The 21,132-nt window shown below is 41.9% G+C and overlaps 1 protein-coding gene across 1 annotated transcript in view; it reads right to left on the bottom strand.

Moving 5' to 3' along the window:
* Positions 1–21,132, bottom strand: part of LOC140736058 (collagen alpha-1(XIV) chain-like) — a 182,569-nt gene that overhangs the window by 97,760 nt on the left and 63,677 nt on the right. The window contains 6 exon segments of the mRNA XM_073061781.1: positions 675–801; positions 2,902–3,044; positions 6,178–6,310; positions 9,442–9,581; positions 9,691–9,820; positions 10,648–10,787. Of these exon segments, the coding sequence (XP_072917882.1) occupies positions 675–801; positions 2,902–3,044; positions 6,178–6,310; positions 9,442–9,581; positions 9,691–9,820; positions 10,648–10,787 (813 nt within the window).

Below are 21,132 nucleotides of genomic sequence, written 5' to 3' on the forward strand. Positions count from 1 at the left end.
CAATTTTGTGCCATTTACACTGCTTCAACTGCCACAGAAAAAATGAGATTTGTTGATTTCCCAAGGTCTGATAACAGCGCAGATCCATGGAAAGCCTTTACTCCTGGGATACTAACTGAAAATAACTTATTTTGTTGTTTTAGCTCGAGGGCTGAGCCATTCAACATAGATAGGTGATTATTTCAAAAGAATGGAATTTGTCAGTTTTGCCAGCTGTTACTGTGTTTGATTACACAGTATAATTTCAGGGCATCATTTTTCTCAGGGTCTTAGGAGTTTCTGTTAGATTTATCCTTTCTGTCTCTGCTTGACATCTGATGAAGACTAGCACCAGATGGAAATGGGGTTGGGGTAGGGGCACAGTGCAGCATAGAACCACTATAGGGATGTAAAGCTTGAAAAACATATCTGTTTTCAGAACCTCTAAAAAAATTCTTTCTGAAAATGATTGAGGTAGGATTTACACAAATTATAAAGAAAAACGGAGACTAAACTTCTGTTAATTATTTTCCTGGGGTGTGGCTCCACTATGCTGGTTAGCACATTATGATTGGCAGAGAAATTCAACAGGTGACCACTCAAATGGCTACACAACCTTTACTCGTGTTTCTGAAATAATACCCAAAATAGAGGAAAGGCTTATCAAGTTCAAGTTAAAATGTCATTATACTTACAGGTTTTTCCCTCTCCGGATATACTGGTCTCATCACCCGAAGCATAGACAGCAGTAACTGTCACATTGTACGTGGTATCAGATATAAGTGGTTGTAATATTATGCTGTTTCTCTTAACATGTGTTATCTGGAAAATTAGAAAGCTTTATTAATTAAGTTTCAAGATATGATTATTTAGAAACAAGTGATCAAGCTCAGTAATTTGGCTGAGACGTTTTTAAGTGGTTGAAAACTTAAAATATTTTGGATTTAACTAAGATGTTCGAGTAATGTGCTCTTTATGTAATTCTCAATTACTATATATCAACTTAATATTTTAACGTAGATAGTCTAAATAAACATAACAAGAAGTTGCAACAGATATAAATCATACTTGACTTTTCTGGTTCAAAAACCAGCTGCTAAATTTATCAAAATTATTTATGCACATGCCAAGAATTTGAAGCCCGTTTTCTTTAATTAAATTTTAAGCTTCAAGTTCTTTAAAAAAGCTAAAATTAAGGTTGAATCAGATCATAATTTTCAGAAAATCAGGCAGGATTATAAAAGCTTAAAAAGTGTGAAGCATTCATTTTGTTTCTATGCTTAAAGAAAATAAATAAATCTATATTAAAATATTTTATGTCACACTTTCCAATCATATGTTATATAAAGGATGATTGCCTTCCACTTAGATTCAAGGATGTGCAAGTAATCATTAACCAATTATCTCCCTTCCACAATAATGGTAGTCCTGTTCACTGCAGAAAATAGGAATAAGACTGTGTCTTAGGAACATTATACCGCCTTAGGAATAAGGTAGTATAATGTTGGACTCCATGATGATTCCACTGGTGGAATTTAATGTTACAAAATCCACTTAACCAACTTTTGTCACATTTGATAGGAAGGTAGTAGGTAATTTGTTCTTACTTTAATAAATATTTTAATATTATAGTTGATATTTTATACTAATCTATTTTAATGTACAGTATACTTAAATATTTTAGATTTTGCTTTTGAGTTGGCGGAGTTGGAGGCGGAATTAAGATGACACTAAACGGTGACTCCTTTGCTTGCATCTTCAGAAACAGCTCTATTTCCATCTCTACTGTCTTTATTTTTCCCTTTCAGGGTTCTGTTGAAGACCCTGACCTGGAGTTACACGCAGACTTCAGTTCTTTGCGGGAATGGGACCCACTCTCAGGGTTTCAGGACCGGCCATTGTTCTTTGGCATGCCAAGGGTTCGGCCTGGGAGTCTGGCTCGTATTTGAAAGCCTAAGATCTTAGGGCTCTGGAGACGGGCAGATTGAGGGTCAGTGTCACAGCAGGAGACTCTTCTGTCGTCGGGGATGCTGGAAAATCTTTCTCTGTGAGCCCAAAGACCCGAGATCTTTATAATCTTTGGGCACAGAGCTTGTAAAAAGCAACAAAACAGACTTATTAACATCGTAAACCAATGGGTTGTCGTTCTGTCTCCCGCTTGGTGTGAAAATGGGGGACACCTCCCTCTCCCTTTTTAGGGACAGAGAACCTGTGGTTTGTCGAATGCTGGATGAAATGTGGTAGTCTTTACGGTAACTGCAAGGTCTGTGTCTTTGCTATTGCCTAGCTCACATTTGTGCTCGGTAGTGGTGCACTTTTTTTTTTGCTGGGGGGAGGGGGGATCGTTGCCTTGCTGCCACTTCTGCGCAGGAGGGGGGAGCTGAGGGGGGACTTTGGAGTTCTCAGGTTTAACTGTTGTTCATTCTTTGGGGCACTTCTCTGTTTTTGTAGATGTTTGCGAAGAAAAATTGGACCTTTGAACCTTTGACCTTTGATTTTTTTCTTTTTTAATTAGCTTTAAATGTTTTCATTGACTTTTAAATAATTTTCTATTGTTCTGTATGCTAGATGTATTCCACCCCTTGTACACTCGAATGCCATGCCATTTTATTTTGCGTGAAATAGGAAAAAATTGACAATTCATTTATATTCACTGAAGTTCAATTACACTTGCAGAAATACATTTGAATGGTTTTCAGCTCTCAAAGATATTTTTTGAAGTATTTTCCAAAAATGGCATGGATGAAGATGATTCATGGGGCAGCCAAGATTTGTGAACATCTAATTCTAATAAGTTTGTAATTTCAGGGAAACAAATTTTACATAGAAAATTAACCTCCTATACAGACCAGTATGGGCATTATATTTTGACTATTACTACTTAAAATTGATATGATGATGATTAGTACAAATGTCATTTACCATCTCATCAGCATGGCCACCTGTAACTGTCATATATGAGATTTTGTACTGTTGAACATTTCCGCCTGAATGATCCCAGCTAACTTGGAGGCTAGTTGGAGTCTTGGACTCTATGAGAAGATTTGTTGGAGGATACCTGGAATCTAAAATAACATATGGCACAAGTAAATCCATTTTTAAAACTTCTACAATAAAGGTGAGGTTACTGCATTTTGATGTTTTGTTATCTAAATCAGAAAGTTAATATCATATTGCAATCTCAGACAATGGACGTCATATAGTGACAACTCATGTTCTAAATACAAACCTTGAAAATTCAGATTTATATTACTACTAATGACCAATACACTGGAAATGCATAGAAGAGCTGTGTCATTGGTTCATAGATGATGATCACAGTTCACAGTCAGTTTTACTGCTTTTGTATACTACCGCGGTTACTGAAACAGCTACTTGGATGGTAATCAGCCTCAGAGTAATGGCGGACATTTAAGAAGATTCCAAAGATTTACTATATAATGTTCTGAAAGAGTAAAAAGCTGAATTCCTTGCACTCTACATCAAACAATTACCCTTATCAAACCTCGTTAGCTCTTCAGCAAATCCAGATCTCTCTGCCTCTGGATGACAAAGCCCGTGAGAAGAAAATGGTTGTGTTAGATGCAGAGAGCTTAGCTCACCAGGAAACCTAGAAGAATATCCAGAGAGAGTATAGGGAAGAAAATAGAAGAGAAATGTGGAAACTAAAAAGAGGTAATCAAATAATACTTGCAGGTACTGAAGGAAAGAGTTGGACTGAGGAATCAAAAAGGTAAGCTATGTGCATCTGGACAATCTGATTAACTGCAACAAAATAGAAGGAGGATGCTGATGTAGATCGGAAAAACGTGTGTGTAACATCAGCTGGACTATGCATTGTAAAAGAGAAAGTATAACTGGTTAAGCAACTTTAAAAGTGAATACTTTGTCAAGTCTACATGAAATGTATCTCAGGATATTAAAAGAAGGTAGGAAATTGGAAATGTCTTAACCAGCACTTATCAATCATTGCTATCTACAGGAGCTATACTGGAAGACAGCTATTGCTACACCATTGTTTAAAAAACGAGAATGAGGAAACAATTAACTGAGTAATTATAAAATGGTTAATGTCAATGATGAACAAATCAATGGAATCAAATCTGAATGACAGCATAAGCATTTATTGAGAATGACCTGGATTACTGGAAGTCAATCTGTGTGGATTTGTTATGGAAAGTCTTGTCTAATAAATGACTGAATTTAAGAGCTAACAAGGAGGATAAAGGTAATTGTTTGACGTAGAGTACAATGAGTTCAGCAAAATGTTTGACAAGGTTGTGCATGACAGATGTCAAAAATACGGACAGTGGCAAGTAGGACTCAAAATCAGTTTGATTTGCAGGAAATGATGCATACTGTGTCACAGGCGTTAATGACACTGTAATGTTCTTTCCCGTGTAGATCTACATACAGCTCCTTGCTCTTTTATGGTATACTGTATACTGATTTATACTTAGATGCATGATAAAGGATTTACATGATAATTGACCGTGTGGTGAGGAAGAAAGGTTTTGTCGTCAAGGTGATGCCAATGGTCTGGTTAACTTAAAGCCGGGAAACATGAGGAAATGCATTTGGGAAGGTTGAAGTGACCAGGATGAAGGATGTTGAGAAAATGTAATATATAAATCATGGATTTTTAAAGGTGGCAGTATAGGTGTGAAGATTCAAAGGGCATGTGGAATGCTTACAATTATGAGCCAAGTAATTGAATGCAAGGAAAGGGAGATTGTAATATAATTCTATATATCAAAAATTAAACCAAGGTTTTAGCATAGTGTATAGTTCTGGTCACCACATTACGTGAAAGATATGATTGCGGAGCAAAGGAAATTTATAAGGAAGTTGCCTGGAGTGAAAACTCTTCACTGCAAGGTTAAGAACGGAAGAGCAGGGCTGGAATGGAGAAGGATGACAAGAGAACAAGGTGAGGTGCATAAAATGACGAAAGACATAACCAGAATGGAGAGGTGGTTTTGTTTTCCCTCTATAATGTTCAGTTCTAATAAAAGATCACCAACAAGCCTCTCTCTCTGTAGATACTGCCTAAGCATTTCCAAAACTTCTTCAGATTGTTCTTTAGTTTTATCATTGTACAGGCCATCCCTGCCTTTTGATTATTACACATGTACGAATGAGCTTCCATCAAGTTAGTAAATTCAAAAATCGGAAGTACATACATTTTCTACAAAGGTTAGAACTAGATCCCCTTCTTTATCCTCCAGCAATACCATTCAATGCAATGGTGTGCAGATAAGGTTACCCTATCAGATGATCTTTGTGTACTTTGAGACTTACCAAATTGACTTGGGGGCATCAATAAAAGTGAAACCCTGTTCATAACCTGGAGATGGCCTGTAAAGAGCTCAGTTCCCCTAAATCTTTACAGAACCAATGCCTTATTTGGGAAACATGTCACTAATTTGTTAGCAGAATTTTTTTTGTTAAATACAATGTTTCACACTAATGACACACTGTTAAAATTATCCAAATGCAAGCACATTTATTCTATAATGATTTATTGTGGATACCATCTCCATTTCAATCCATTCGTCTCTCTGGGCACTTCCCTAGAGTCAAGGATGTTTTCCTTCTACTCCAGTTCTGAGGAATGGAGGATATCTGTCTGTGGATTATTTCAAAACCAAGTAACTGCTGAATGCTCTTGACACAGTGAGATCTTGGTCCAAGACTGGAAATCTTTCTCTGCTACAAGAACTTAGCACACACATGCATGTGGGCAGACTCAAGTTCAAAACTGGGTGTAGATGCACACATGTGCATGTAGCCTCCCTCTGTCTCCTGAATCGTCTGTTTCACTACTTGCTTCCTTTCCCGTCAGCTTCTGCCTTCTTCCTTTCCCTTTCCATTCCCACCCCCACCCCCCACCACCACTATGTCTCAACAAACATGCAGTCTGAAACCTGTGGCCTAGTCCAGAGCTCCCAGACATCTCCCAGCAAAGATTGGGAGAATCTTCCTCCACTTTTCCAGTGCAACCCAATATCTGCAGGTTGCAATATCCCAGTGTGATTTCTTGGCTCTTGGGGGCTGGATTCATCTAGCAAAGGCATCCCAATTGATTCCCATCATCACTTTGCAAATAAAATGACACTAGATCACACGACAGCTATGCCAAAAATATTAATATGTTTTAGGGTACTGAATTCAATCTCCTTGAATTAGATTACTTACATGTATTGTAGCGCAGAACAATGGCGTTGCTCTTTGCTGTGTCATTATATAATGCTGACAGTGATACCTGATACTCCGTGTTTTTGGCCAGCCCCTGTAAGACTGCTGTGTTAACGTTCCCTTTGATGTCCAGCTGTTTGGAAAATAAGAAAAATTTATAGCATGCTTCTTAGCAAATTGAAGACATATTAACATTTCAAATATAGCTCTCAAACTTATATTTCATTCATAGATGTTGACAGTTTCACAATATATTCCCAGTTTTCTATTTATATTTCACAGTTCATGCATCTCCTTTCAATAAAATTAGATTTATATGTATTACTCTTAATAGTGATTTCCAGAAGAGAGTAAATAGAAATTAATATTGATTAATTTGAAAACTAAGAATGGCACAGAATGGCGATGAACGTATTGTGTGTATGTTACTGACGCCAAATCGATAACCACATCTCTTTGTTATGGATGGACTTTGCATTTGTACTGGACTTTAGGAAGACTCAGCTTGCATTGCTCCGTTACTACTGGTGGTGAGGACACAGATGTGGTGAGGACCTACAGGTACCTGGGGTGCACCTGAATGACAAACCTGAGTGGAGCACTAACATAGAGGCTGTGTACAAGAAGGGCCAGAGTTGCCTCAGCTTCCTGAGAAGACTGAAGTCCTTTGGAGTATGCATGCCTCTCCTTCACATGTTCTACCGGTCTGTTGTCGCCAGTACAACCTTCTATGTGGCGGTATGCTGGGGCAATGGCATCAACACGGGTGCCTAGAAAGGCTGGCTCTGTTATGGGAGTCAAACTGGACAAACTTGAGGCTGTGGTAGAACAAAGGACCCTACAGAAAATCCTGACAATTCTGGACAATGTTTCTCACCCTCTGCATGCCACCTTGGCTGAAAAGAGAAGTAGTTTTAGTAACAGACTAAGACAGCTGCACTGCTCCAAAGAGTGCTATATGAGGTTATTCTTACCCTTGGCCATTAGGCTCTATAATGAGTTGACCTTTAGCCAGGGAAGTGATGACCCCCTCCTGTTAGACTGTTTGAGGCATCTTTTTTAATTCTTTCTTACTTCTCTTCTAATATTTGTATGTTTGTGCACTTGTAATGCTACATTGACATTGTAATTTCCTTTGGGATCAATAATCTATCCATCTGTCTATGTGTGCATTGGCCAATCAAATCCCCATAGGATTCCTGAACGTTGAAGCTTGAAAAGATCTTTCCACAGAGTGCATTTGAGATTTGACCAGGGATTGGATCAAATAATGTATAACGTTGAAAAAAGAAGACAACGAAAAATTATTAGGGCAGTTAAGTATCAAGAAAGTGGCCAATTCTTTACTGGATGTTACAAAATGAAGCATTGTTGTTGGAAACTTAATTGAAACAATTAATTGGTGACTGTATTTTTTATAAGACAAAGTTCAGTACCTGAGTCAGGGACATTTGTCTATCTGTGAGGGGCATTCTGCATTTTCTACCCCACTCTTTCAATGGCAATTGGTAATTAATACAATTGACTTAATAATGAACTAAGAAAAAAATAATTTGCCCATTTGAAGTAAACAGGTTACTCTAACTATTTACAGAAAGATAACTGCTTATACCCTTTGAAAGCTTTATCTCTCCATGATAAATTTCTGTCTGCAGAAGGTGCAGATCTGAACATTATCAATTGGAAAAGAATGTATCACTGTTTACAGTGTTCATTCGCTGTTCTTCAGTCATTTACAGAGTAGTAACATAATTGCTGAATTATTGTAGTAGTATCCAGAGAACCAGGTTATTGAATTGGAAACACAACCTCAATTCTCACCATGGTAACTTGGGAATTAGAAATCATAGAAATTAATCTTGGACTACTACATCCTTCAAAGAAGGAACTTTGTTGTTCTAATCCAGTCTGATCTATATATAACTCCTGATCCACCAAAAGTCATTGATCCTTAACTGGGGATCTATAGCACATGCCAGTATTTCCAGCAATGTCTACATCTTGTGAATCAGTGTAAAAACAAAGAATTTGAGACAAGTATGCTAGCTGCTCACTTTTAGTATCCCATGAAGTAATTCCAAGGCTACAGACCTTTATCAACATTTTAATGTTGTACAGGATAAACTCACAACATAATAGGAATGGGAGCAGGACACTGGACTCCTCGCCATTCGGTATGATCATGTCTGATCTTCCCTATCTCCTCCTCTCTGTCATTTCTACATTGCTATCAATTCTTTGACATGTTAGAATTTATCTGCCACCTCCTTAAATACCTCCAGCGACCTATGTCTCAACATCGACCTTGTCATGCTGCAACAGGATTTTATTTATATCAATAAGGTTACCATCTTTTTTTTCTAAACGCCAAAGAATACACCCCTACATTTTCATAAGAGAAAAACTCTCTCATTCCAGAAATTGGCCTGCCAAATCTTGTCCGGATTGTTTATTTTTTTTAATATATTTAAAGATAAAGAACATTAATAGGCCCTTCTGGCACAATAAGCCTGTGCCACACAAGTACACCCATGTGGCCAATTAATGTAAAACTCTAGTATATCCTTTTCAAATGAGGGACCAAAATTGAATACAACATTCCATGAGTGGCCTCATCAAGCATTTCATACAAACAAAGGAAGGAGAAACAGCAATAAGGCCATTCCACTGTTTAATAAGATCATGGCTATACTAATCAGTTCCTCCTTCTTGCTTCCCTGCAGAAACCTTTTATCTACTTGTTTATCAAATATCAAATTAATTCTCCTTTAAAAATTCAAGAACATTATTATCACCTCTGTTTGAGGAAGACAGGTAAGACTCAATATCCCCTTAGTGAAGAAATGTTAATTCATCTTCATCGTAAATAAATGATCCTTATTTTTACACAATGACCTCCAAACACTTCAGAGCTAGAATACACCTGATGTATTTCACTGTATGCTTTGATGTACAAGTGACACATAAACCTAACCTTAACTCTAGATTCTCTCACAAAAGGAGACATCCTTTCCATGAACCTTCAGGATTTTATATCTCTGTGAAGTCCCCTCTTATTCCTCAAAACTCCAGCAGATACAAGTCTCTCATACGACAACACAGTTCTTTTAAAAGATCTTTCACCTGAAACATTTCCCATAGATGACCTCCTCAGAGTTTTCAGAAGGCTCTTTTTTCAAACTGAACTTCATTGACCTTTCAAATATTATCACTTCAGTTAAACAAACAGAACAAATTAGTTGGTTAAATATATATAAAACAAACCTCATACAATTTTCCTCCACTAAGTGGAATCCATTTTATTTTGTAGAGGGCAACATCACTGGCTGCGTGCTTCCATGTAATTGTTAAACTGGTGTCTGAAAATTCAGTGACTCTCAGATCTGAAGGAGGTGGAACCCTAACTAAGAATAAAAACGTTCAGAATATTTTCGTTATTCAAATATAATTGGTTCTTTTTAAATCAACTACAAAAAAATCTCTGCAATGCATTCTAGTTAGGAAGATACACACCTGTTTCAGCAGTGATGGTAATGGGCACAGACCTCAGGGTATCATAAATGGAAAGTACAGAAATCACATACTTTGTCAGTGAGGTCAGATTTCTTAATAGTACATTTGTAACGTTCCCACCAACTTCAATCTGGAATTATAAACAGGTATACGTGATCACACATTACAAACTTTCCAGGTAGAAAGATGACTCATTTTACCCAGTGAGGAAGGATTTACTGAGGGAATATTTAATCATATGTGTAAAATTATGAAGTTACTTATGAGCTTTTGTAAAAGGACTTATTCTCCCAAGTATAAAGTTATTAACTGGAAAGGGCATTCACTAAATACAATTGATTGAAAGGTTAGAAACATAGAAACACAGAAAACCTACAGCACAATACAGGCCCTTCGGCCCACAAAGTTGTGCCAAATATTTCCTTACCTTAGAACTGCCTAGGCTTACTCATAGTCCTCTATTTTTCTAAGCTCTATGTATCCATGCAGGAGTCTCTTAAAAGACCCTATCATTTCTGCCTTCACCGCCACTGCTGGCAGCCCATTCCACGCACTCACCACTCGCTGCGTAAAAATCCTAACCCTGACATCTCCTCTGTACCTACTTCCAAGCACCATAAAACTGTGCCCTCTCATGCTAGCCATTTCAGCCCTGGGAAAAAAAAGCCTCTAACTATCCACACGATCAACACCTCTCATTACCTTATACACCTCTATCAGGTCACCTCTCATCCTCCGTTGCTCCAAGGAGAAAAGGCAGAGTTCTAAAAGGTTAGAGTAGAGCTGAGGAAAACCAAAACATGCTTATGCCGTTACATTGTTTTCAGTGGGTATGATTGAAACTAAAGCCAAAACATTACTTACTTGTGTGATTAATAAGAAACGTAGGTACTGGTTACTTCCATTTGTAATGTGTGTTAGTCCCTGGCACAAGCAGAAGTTCAGCATAAGTCTCACCTGCTTGGGATCATTCCCATTAGCTGACACATATGTGATCTGATGTCCAGTCACTTTCCTTGCAGCTCTCTCCCAATTTACTTTGACACTACTGTGATGGAGCTCAGTGAGGTGTAGGTTTCTTGGAGGGTTCAGTGGATCTATATATAAATAACAAAGCAAACTATTGAAAACAGTTCATATCTAACGTAACGCCTACCAAGACCTCCTACCTTGAAATCAGTCAAGGACCTCTTTCTATGAGGTTCTTATGCAACCAGGCAGTTGTTCTATTAACTTGTAGCCTTGAGCCTGAGATTTGATATTGTCTGTTTCTCCGACCTGTCTCTTTGCAAACTCCTGCCCTTCCCACTGTTGCATTTTCAGTTCCCTAGATCACAATCTCTAGAACTTACTTCCAAATCTCTTTGTCTCTCCTTTATGGGATTCTTGGTAAAAATTATTTGATTGGCCAATGATGCACCATCAATAACTCTCGGAGATGGGAGGTGAACGATAGGCTTTTATTAGCAGCAAAACAGAGCACGGCATCTCGGAGACTGAGGGAGGAGCAGTGCCTCCAATCGCCTTTATACAGGGGTCTGTGGGAGGAGCCACAGGAGCAGTCAGCAGGGGGGCGTGTCCAGACAGGTATATGTAGTTCACCACATTCACCCCCCCCCCCTTTGTTTTAAAAGAGAGTCCCCATGGGGCGAAGTTTCTTACAAGTATATTTACAGGTTAAGTCTATCAGGCGGTTGAGTCTGTCGCTGCGATCTACGTAGCTCCGGTGGTGATTGCACCAGTGCCGATGGTTGTACTGGCTCCGGCCTGACTTGAGGTGCCAGCCTGTTAGGCATCAGTAATCCCTCATGCGTGTGCGTGGCGCCTGGTATATGCACGTGCGAGACGCCCGGTATGGGAGTGTCGTGAGGAGTCTGTGTAGGGCTTGGTGTGTGCGGTGTCAGGCGGGTATACACCTCGGTGGGTATGGGGTTCATAGTCACTGTGGAGTGTTCGGGGTAAGGGTCTGGTGCTCCTGCGGGAGCCAGGTCGCGAACGGAGATCGTGTCCTCCCGCCCATCAGGTAAGACCACGTAAGTATACTGGGGGCTCGCATGAAGTAGGTGAACCCTCTCGACCATCGGGAAGTATTTATTGCTCCTTGCATGTTTCCGGAGCAGCACTGGCCCTGGGGACATCAGCCAAGCCGGTAGGGTGGTCCCAGTGGCAGACTTCCTGGGAAAAGAAAAGAGTCGCTCATGAGGGGTGGCATTGGTGGACGTACATAACAGGGAGCGGATGGAGTGGAGTGCCTCGGGGAGGACCTCCTGCCAGCGAGAGACCGGCAATCCCTTTGACTTAAGGGCTAAGAGTGTGGCCTTCCACACAGTGGCATTCTCCCACTCCACCTGTCCATTCCCCTGGGGATTATAGCTCGTGGTCCTACTAGTAGCAATACCCCTAGCCAGCAGGTACTGACACAGTTCGTCACTCATAAACGAGGACCCTCTATCACTGTGGATATAGCAGGGATATCCGAACAGAGTGAAGAGCTGGAGCAGGGCTTTTATGACGGACGTGGCAGTGGTATCGGGGCAGGGGATGGCAAAGGGGAACCGCGAGTACTCATCGATTATGTTGAGAAAGTAGACATTGCGGTAGGTGGAGGGAATGGGGCCCTTAAAGTCGACACTCAGTCGCTCAAAGGGGCAGGTGGCCTTGATAAGTTGTGTCTTTTCAGGACGGTAGAAGTGTGGTTTGCGCTCAGCGCTGATTTGGCAGTCCCTGGTCATCGTCCTGATTTCCTCAAGGGAGTAAGGCAGGTTCCGGGCTTTCATGAAATGGTAAAATCGGGTGACCCCCGGGTGGCAAAGATCTGCATGGAGGGCGTATAGCTGGTCGAGCTGCACGCTGGCACACATTCCCCGGGATAGGGCATCAGGGGGCTCATTGAACCTTCCAGGCCGGTACAGGATATCATAGTTGTAGAGTTCTATTCTCCACTGCAAAATTTTATCATTTTTGATTTTGCCCCACTGTTGGTTGCTAAACATGAACGCAACTGAGCGCTGCTCGGTCAGCAAGGTGAACCTTTTGCCGGCGAGATAGTGCCTCCAGTGCCTAATAGCTTCCACTATGGCCTGGGCTTCTTTCTCCACCGCGGAGTGCCGAATTTCAGGGCCTTGAAGGGTACGAGAGAAGAATGCTACCGGCCTTCCTGCCTGATTGAGGGTAGCAGCCAGCGCGAAGTCGAAGGTGTCACTCTCTACTTGGAAGGGAATGGTCTCGTCCACCGCATGCATCGTTGCTTTGGCAATGTCCCCTTTAATGTGGCTGAAGGCCGCGCGGGCCTCGGCAAAGAGGGGAAATGTGGTGGATTTGACCGGGGGTGGGCCTTGTCTGCGTAATGAGGGACCCATTGGGCGTAATAGGAAAAGAAGCCCAGGCACCATTTGAGGGCTCTGAGAGTGGTGGGAAGAGGGAGTTCCAAAAGGGAGCGCACACAGTCGGGGTCAGGGCCAATGACCCTGTTCTCCACGACATACCCAAGGATAGCAAGTCGGGTGGTTCCGAACACACACTTGTCCCTCTTATAGATAAGGTTAAGAGCTTTGGCCGCTTGGAAAAATCGTTGGAGGTTAGTGTCGTGATCCTGCCAGTCGTGACCACAGATGGTGATGTTATCCAGATATGGGAACATGGCCTTCAGTTGGCACTGGTCCACCATCCAGTCCATTTCCCTCTGGAATACAGAGACACCATTCGTGACATTGAAGGGGACGCGCAGGAGGTGATACAGCCTGCCGCCCGCCTCGAAGGCGGTGTAGGGGCGGTCCTCCAGGCAGATGGGGAGCTGATGGTAAGCGGATTTCAGGTCTATGGTCAAGTACACCTTGTACTGAACTATCTGATTGACCATATCCGCGATGCGTAGGGGGTACGCGTCAAGCTGCGTGAACCTATTGATGGTCTGGTTATAGTCCACGACCATCCTATTTTTCTGCCCGGTCCAAACAATGACCACCTGGGCCCTCCAAGGACTTGTGCTTGGCTCAATGATCCCCTCCCTGAGCAGCCGCTGCACCTCCGACTGAATGAAGGCCCTGTCTCCCACGCTGTACCTCCTGCTTTTAGTTGCCACAGGTTTACAGTCAGGGGTCAGGTTGGCGAACAGCAGTGGGGGAGGGATCTTGAGAGTGGAGAGGCTGCAAGTGGTGTCAGTAGCGTGGCTGTTGGCATGGTGCTGGGTGGGATGTGCAGGTCAGTGTGTGTGTGTGGTCAGTAGCAGGGTATATGACGAAGCCCCACAAAACTGAGGATTTCTGACAGTGATTGGTGGGAGGGGCCCCTCATATGCCATAGTCACACTTTTTAGGTGGCTCTGGAAGTCAAGCCCCAATAGCACAGGGGCACACAGTTGAGGCATGACCAGTAACGCAAAGTCCCGATATTCTGTGCCCTGCACCACCAATGTCGCTACACAACCCCCCCGGATGTCTGTGGAATACGACCCAGAAGCCATGGTGACCCTCTGGCTTACCGGCCGTGTCACGAGTCCGCAGCGTTGCACCGTGTCCGGGTGAATAAAACTCTCAGTACTGCCCGTGTCAAACAGACAGCTAGTCCTGTGCCCCTCCACCAGGATGTCCATCATTGACCTTGCGAGCTGGTGTGGAGCGCTTTGGTCGAGGGTCATGGAGGCCAGAGTTGAATCGCCGTCTTGGTGTCCGGTAAGCACCCGTGGGGTCGGAGGCAGGGCGAGTTGGCACCGACAAAGATAGCCGCCCCCGTGCCTCGCACACGGCTGGCAGGCAAGATGGCGGTGACCAAAATGGCCGTCCCAATGCCTCGCACGTGGCACTGCTCGACTCCGCTCGTGGTTTGGACTTACAGGCCTTGGCGAAGTGGCCCTTCTTTCTGCAGCTGGAGCAGGTAGCTTCTCGGGCCAGGCAGCATTTTCGGGGCTGCTTTTCGAGTCCGCAGAAGTAACACTCCGCGGACTTGCGGCTGACAGCAGCCGTGGTCGATATGCTGGGTTGCAGGGACTTCACGGACTCACGACTGGCATCAGCTGTGGTTGATTCGCTGGCGGGTTGCGGGGTCTGCGGCGTCCACGTGGCCAGTGGGAGATCGCGTGCCTGGACAGCGTCAGCATCGTGCAGAGCGGCCTCCAGCGTGTCGGCCAGCTCGATTGCCGAATGTAAGGTAAGATCAGCATTTTCCAGCAGCCGCTGGCGCACATACACTGACCTGATCCCCGTAACGAAGGCGTCTCTTACTAGCAGCTCCACATGCTGTTCTGCCGTCAATCCCCTGCAGTCGCAGGCCCGCACGAGTGTCTGTAGGGCCCGGACAAATTCAACGCTCGACTCTCCGGCCCACTGCCGCCGTGTCGCTAAGCGATGTCTTCAGTAGACGGTGTTCACCGGCTGCCAGTATTGTCTTTTGAGGGCATCCATCACACCCTGGTAGTCCATTTGGTCCCTGATCATGGAGTAGACTCTTGGACTGACTCTGGAGAGGAGAATCCTGCACTTTGTGGCAGGGTCGGTCACATGAATCTCCTCCAGGTACGATTCGAAGCATGCTAGCCAGAGTTCAAAAGCGTCGCCGGCTTCCTGGGATTGTGGGTCGAGATCCAATCTGTCTGGTAGTAAAATGCTCTCCATATTTTAAAATTGCTGCTAATAACATTGATGCACCATCAATAACTCTCAGAGATGGGAGGTAAACGATAGGCTCTTATTAGCAGCAAAACGGAGCACGGCATCTCGGAGACTGAGGGAGGAGCAGCGCCTCCAATCGCCTTTATACAGGGGTCTGTGGGAGGAGCCACAGGAGCAGTCAGCAGAGAGGTGTGTCCAGACAGGTATACATAGTTTACCACAGCCAAGTATTTGGTTTCCTTCAGAGTCTCTTCTTTTCTGGTTCAATATCTATTTTCCTAATGCCCTTACAAACTACCCTGTCAGATCTTCATGTTAAATATTCATTGTAAATGGAAAAATATACCAATAGATCAAGAGATACTTAACAGTTATTTTCCAAAGCATTTTATTTGGAAAATAATACACTTTTCTATCACTCTGCTCTTTATTCATTCCCTAATTCTTTGTGTTGTTCATTCCTTATTCTTGGTATCTCTCCACTCAGCTGTTTCAACATTTTTTCTCCTTTTGCTTTATGTTTCAATCCTTTCAACTTCATTTTCACCATTCTTCTTCCACACTTTCATTAATCCACATCTCTTCATTTTCACTCTCTTTAATAATTGCTGATAATGACATCATATCATTATTCATTGAAACAGTCACATGAAGGTGCTGCTGAATTGGACAAACCTTGAGCTACAGCATAACTAAGCATTACACATGGTGCACCTGCTGGCCTCTTTGCTTTACTAATCTACTGCAGTCATGAAACACCCAGTGAAATCAGGGCCTCACATGCCACAATCGGAGCAGGTCCAAGCGTCAATCAGGCTTTTATACCTTGCATGGTGTAGCCCTACTCCAGTAGCCCCTGACAGTTTTGGCATCTTGAACTGTCAATGGCCTGCCCTACTTATTACTTTTAGAAACCTGCTGAATTGCATCATTGCATCACTGTGTGGTACAGAGAGGCTACTGCACAGGACCTAAAGAAGCTGCAGAAGGTTGTAAATCTAGTCAGCTCCATCTTGGGCACTAGCCAACAAAGTACCCAGGACATCTTTAGGGAGCGGTGTCTCAGAAAGGCATTGTCCATTATTAAGGACCCCCAACACCCAGGGCATGCCCTTTTCTCACTGTTACCATCAGTAAAGGGGTACAGAAGCCTGAAGGCACACACTCAGCGATTCAGGAACAGCTTCCTCCCCTCTGCCATCCGATTCTCAAATGGACATTGAAGCCCTGGACACCTCACTTTTTAAAAAATATACAGTATTTCTGTTTTTGCACATTATTTTAATCTATTCAATATATGTAATTGATTTACTTATTTATTTATTTATTATTATGTTTTATTTTATTTATTATTTTTTCTCTGTTAGATTATGTATTGCATTGAACTGCTGCTGCTGCTGAGTTAACAAATTTGACGTCACATGCCAGTGATAATAAATCTGATTCTGATCTTCTGATCTGAATTGGCATGTAGAATTGCTATTTTTTTGTGTAGTTTAACATTATTATGTTCTTTTGTATTTCTATATAATCACTTATATACATAAAACTATTTGGTAATTTTTTCAGTGATTGCAGTTGCCTCTGTATTTTTCTGGAAACTTCTTGGTTTCAAATGCAGGTGTCATATAACTTGAATCTGTCTATCTTACTGGTTAACTGTGATCAATGGAATTTCAGTTACCTCCAGTCTGGTACAAGAAGACCACACTACCTTTAGTCTTCCCTCCTCTCCATTGTCTCTAGCCATACTTCTTCCTTTCTATTTGCACTTGTAAACGCTTATTAAAATGATTACAAGCAATAAGTTTCATGCCTCATTCTTTACTTATGAGGAAGTTTTGGGCAGCAAAAGCATTATGACACAAAATGCCTCTAACATTCATAAGTATTTGAAAATATTTTAAATGTATTTAAATATTTTGAAATATTTTAAATATAGTAATATTTTTAAAAATGTATTAATTTTAAAACATTTTAAAATCCTGCTAATTAATTTTGCATAAAAATCCAATGAAAGAGAAAATATTGAAAAAAATAGCCAAGCAAATTTGAAGACAGAATATAATATTAATGGTAAAACTCTTGGCAGTGTGGAGAATCTGAGAGATCTTGGGGTCCGTGTCTATAGGACACTCAAAGCTGCTGCACAGGTTGACACTGTTATTAAGAGGGTGTGTGGTGTGTTGGCATTCATCAACCATGGGATTGAGTTCAAAAGCCTTGAGGTAACGTTACAGCTATACAAGTCTTTGGTCAGACCCCATTTGGAGTACTGTGTTCAGTTCTCGTCATCAAACTACAGGAAGGAAGGATGTGGCTACTATAGAGATAATGCAGAGGAAATTTACAAGGATGTTTCCTGGATTGGTGGGCATACCTTATGAGAATAGTTTGAGTGGACTTGACCTTTTCTCCATGCAGCAATGGAGGATGAGGGGTGACCGGATAGAGGTGTATAAGATGATGAGGGGCATTGATCATGTGGATAGCCAGAGTCTTTTTTCCCAGGGCTGAAATGGCTAGCACAAGGGGCATAGCTTTAAGGTGTTTGGAAACAGATACTGAGGAGATCTCAGGGGTAAGTTTTTCCTCACAGAGTGATGGGTGCGTGGAATGCACTGCCAGCGGCAGTGGTGGAAGTGGATAGAACAGGGGCTTTTAACAGCCTCTTAGATAGGTACATGGAGCTTAGAAAAATAGATGGTTATGCACTAGGAAATTCTAGGCAGTTTCTAGAGTAGGTTACATGGTCGGCACAACATTGTGGGCTGAAGGGCCTGTAATGAGCTGTAAATTTTCTATGTTCTATGTTCTATATCTTCTTATTTAAGGTCAATGACCTGATTCAAATGAATGGGGTCACATTGGAAGGACCAATAATGGCTGGCAGAAAATTAAAGTGCCAAATATGAAGTGTATACAGTACCTTAGGTCAAAAAGTAACGGAATACATCTAGACTCAGTGGTGGGTCAAAGGGGTCACATGCACTGTCATCAGACCTCCACATGTTCTGCATTGTTTTGTGCACAGTAGCTAGGTAGTGCTTCATAGCTGGCTCACATTCAGGATAATCTGGCCAGTTGTGCACATATTTTATAAAAGAAGTCATTGGGCAGAAGTTCATCAATAAAATATACTTAACTGAAGTCAAATATCACCCTGTATCCAAGACTGTTCACAGGAGAGTGAGAAATTTCTAGCTACTGGTCAAATAAGCATAATGAAAAGAGACCCAGGTTATTCCATTCAACAGATGGACATGAGGAAATTAACGCTGACAATTTTCCAATGATGGATAATAACATTCTGTTTCTCATCTCCACAAAATATAGCCTTATCATCATTTATAGGTGGATTTGCTGAGATTGCTTGCAGAATAGATACTAGCAAATTGTTAGTCGGCTTTCATTATGCATCATTTTAAGTAGAGTTTCATTATTTGATGAATGAAATGTCATTATTTGGCTGTATATAGTGACATAGCTATACTCAAAAAGAGTGGGGATAAGCAGATAATCCTACTATCAATCATGCGTCTAAGTGACTGAGATTGATTTTATGAATCTGAACAACCTTCCATTCACTATAATTTTCTGACAAAGTAAGTTACTGTAATTCATGTCATGTTCTGATTCCTCTGCTTTTCAGATAAACCATTTCCAGATAAATTAACTTTGTTTACTGTGCTTCTTGCCTCCTACAGAGAATAATAGAAACCCTGCACAGAATAGGCTTCAAGTCTCAGACAAGTTGAATAAAAACAATACTATTAAAATAAAAAATTCCATCATGGACAGTCCCAAGCCCAGCTACAAAAGGAGGAGGTTTGGGCTTGGAGCTAGCAACCCTATCCCATTAAAAACCCAGAGCTACAGGAACACTAACAGAAGCTCCAAAGACCTTATCCCTGGGAGAAGAAGGATCTTCACCGAGGAAGCATAAAATGGGCCACACCTGTAGACAGCTTGAAAGACTGGCCCAGGACAGAGGACTCTGACAAGCTGTTGTCTGTGGCCTATGCCACAATAGATGTGATGGCTTTAAATAAAATTTAAACTAAAAAGTAGGTACAGTTGTCTTGTCAGAGATGGGCATAAAGTACATGAGAGGACGATGTTCTGTCAATTGTGTACTAGCACCTCCCAGGTTAGAAGCACTTTTAAGGGGACCATTCCAAGAGGATTTGGAAAGAGAATCTTGTAATTTCACATTCATTTGGCCTAACCATTCATCACCCATCTTCTATACCCTACCCTTTGACCCCATTCCCCAGTCACCAATCTGCCACCTGACTTCCCCAATCACAAATCACAAAATTTGGAACATACTGTATCTGGAGCAATTCAGAGAGTAAGTTTGAGATCTGGTGTGAGGTGGGTGGGGAACAAGGACAAAAAAATAAGCAGCAATATCTAATTTAATGACAAAAGCTTCAAAATACTTTTAGTTATGCTAGCAGCAGGAAGTGGGAAGGTTTTGCTAAGGAACTGAAGGATGCATGAAGACGACTGTGCTCTGGCTCAACAAACGTTTTGTTCACAGGTCTGCTGCTGCAAAATATTGGAGTTCTTGGGGTTCAGGCAGTCCTTAAACGGTGAAAGGCTTTGCATTACAAAGGAAATGCAGTCATTTCATGTCTGGGTTAGAGAGATGGTGCATCTATCTGGGTTAAATCCAGTCATTTCAGAAAACCTGTTCCCTGGAATGTTGGGTGGAGTCCTTGAGGAAGGGGAGCTGTGATCAGTAGAGGTATTGGTACGAGTGTTGGAGTTCAGTGAGGACTATCAGGGCGGGAGAAAGGTAGGGGTACAGTCAGGTGGTAAATGGATCTCTTGGAAATTAAGCAAAAAGAGTGGCCCCAAGTAATCCAATATTTTTGTACCATTTGAAGAATCTGTACTAAGATGGACTGCACTTCTAGCCTAGAAAGCAGAGAAAAGATTGTTAGAAGTCCCATCAAGGTTCCAATGATGTCATTGTTGAGAATGGCAGCTTAAGTGAATAGCTCCTCTGGAAAAACGCATATTTTGCCCCGTTAACCCATTAAATGTAGGATTTTTCGAAAGTTTTGAACTGATAAGAGGGGCAAGAATGGGAAAAAATGGAAATAAAAAAGCATCACTGCAGAGCCTGTGGACGAGAGGCATGCAGTGAGCAGCTCTCCTACCCGGCCGCGTGCTAGCGAGGCTGATGATGGGCCTCGTTCAGGCAAAGCAGCAAATATGATCAAAATTTTGAAAGAGATACGGGAGTTCCAAAAAGATATAAAACAGCATCTACATGATATTAAGTCTGAGCTCGCCAATGTCAATCAAAAAATAGCAGTGGCAGAGACTCGAATTGAGAAGGTGGAAGATCGCGTGCAAAACGTGGAACAGATGCTAAGAAAGATGATAAAAATAATAAATCAACAAGAAGGTAAACTGCTTGACCTGGAGGGAAGATCACGGCAAAAAAAAATCAGGATATACAATGTTCCCGAAGGAACGGAGGCTTTGTCGATGATGGAGTTTGTAGGAAAGTTGCTGTGGGATGCACTGGAGCTTCCCTCGACTACGGAGCTGGAAATTGAGAGGGCGCATCACGTGATTGTCCCGCAGCCTACCCGAGGCAGAGAAGATAAGCCACGCTCAATAGTAATTAAATTCCTTCGATACAGTACCAATGTGGAGATTCTACGTAGGGCCTGGGGTAAGAATAGGGTGTTTTTAGATGATAAATTAATGTATTTTTATCAAGATTACCCCCCCCCCCCCGTGGTCCTGCAGAAACGTATAGAATACTCTTAAGTAAAGCGAATACTAAAGCAAGAAAGGATTAGGTTTCAAACTC

Source organism: Hemitrygon akajei, chromosome 11 (assembly GCF_048418815.1).
Source record: "Hemitrygon akajei chromosome 11, sHemAka1.3, whole genome shotgun sequence".
Lineage (NCBI taxonomy): Eukaryota > Metazoa > Chordata > Chondrichthyes > Myliobatiformes > Dasyatidae > Hemitrygon > Hemitrygon akajei.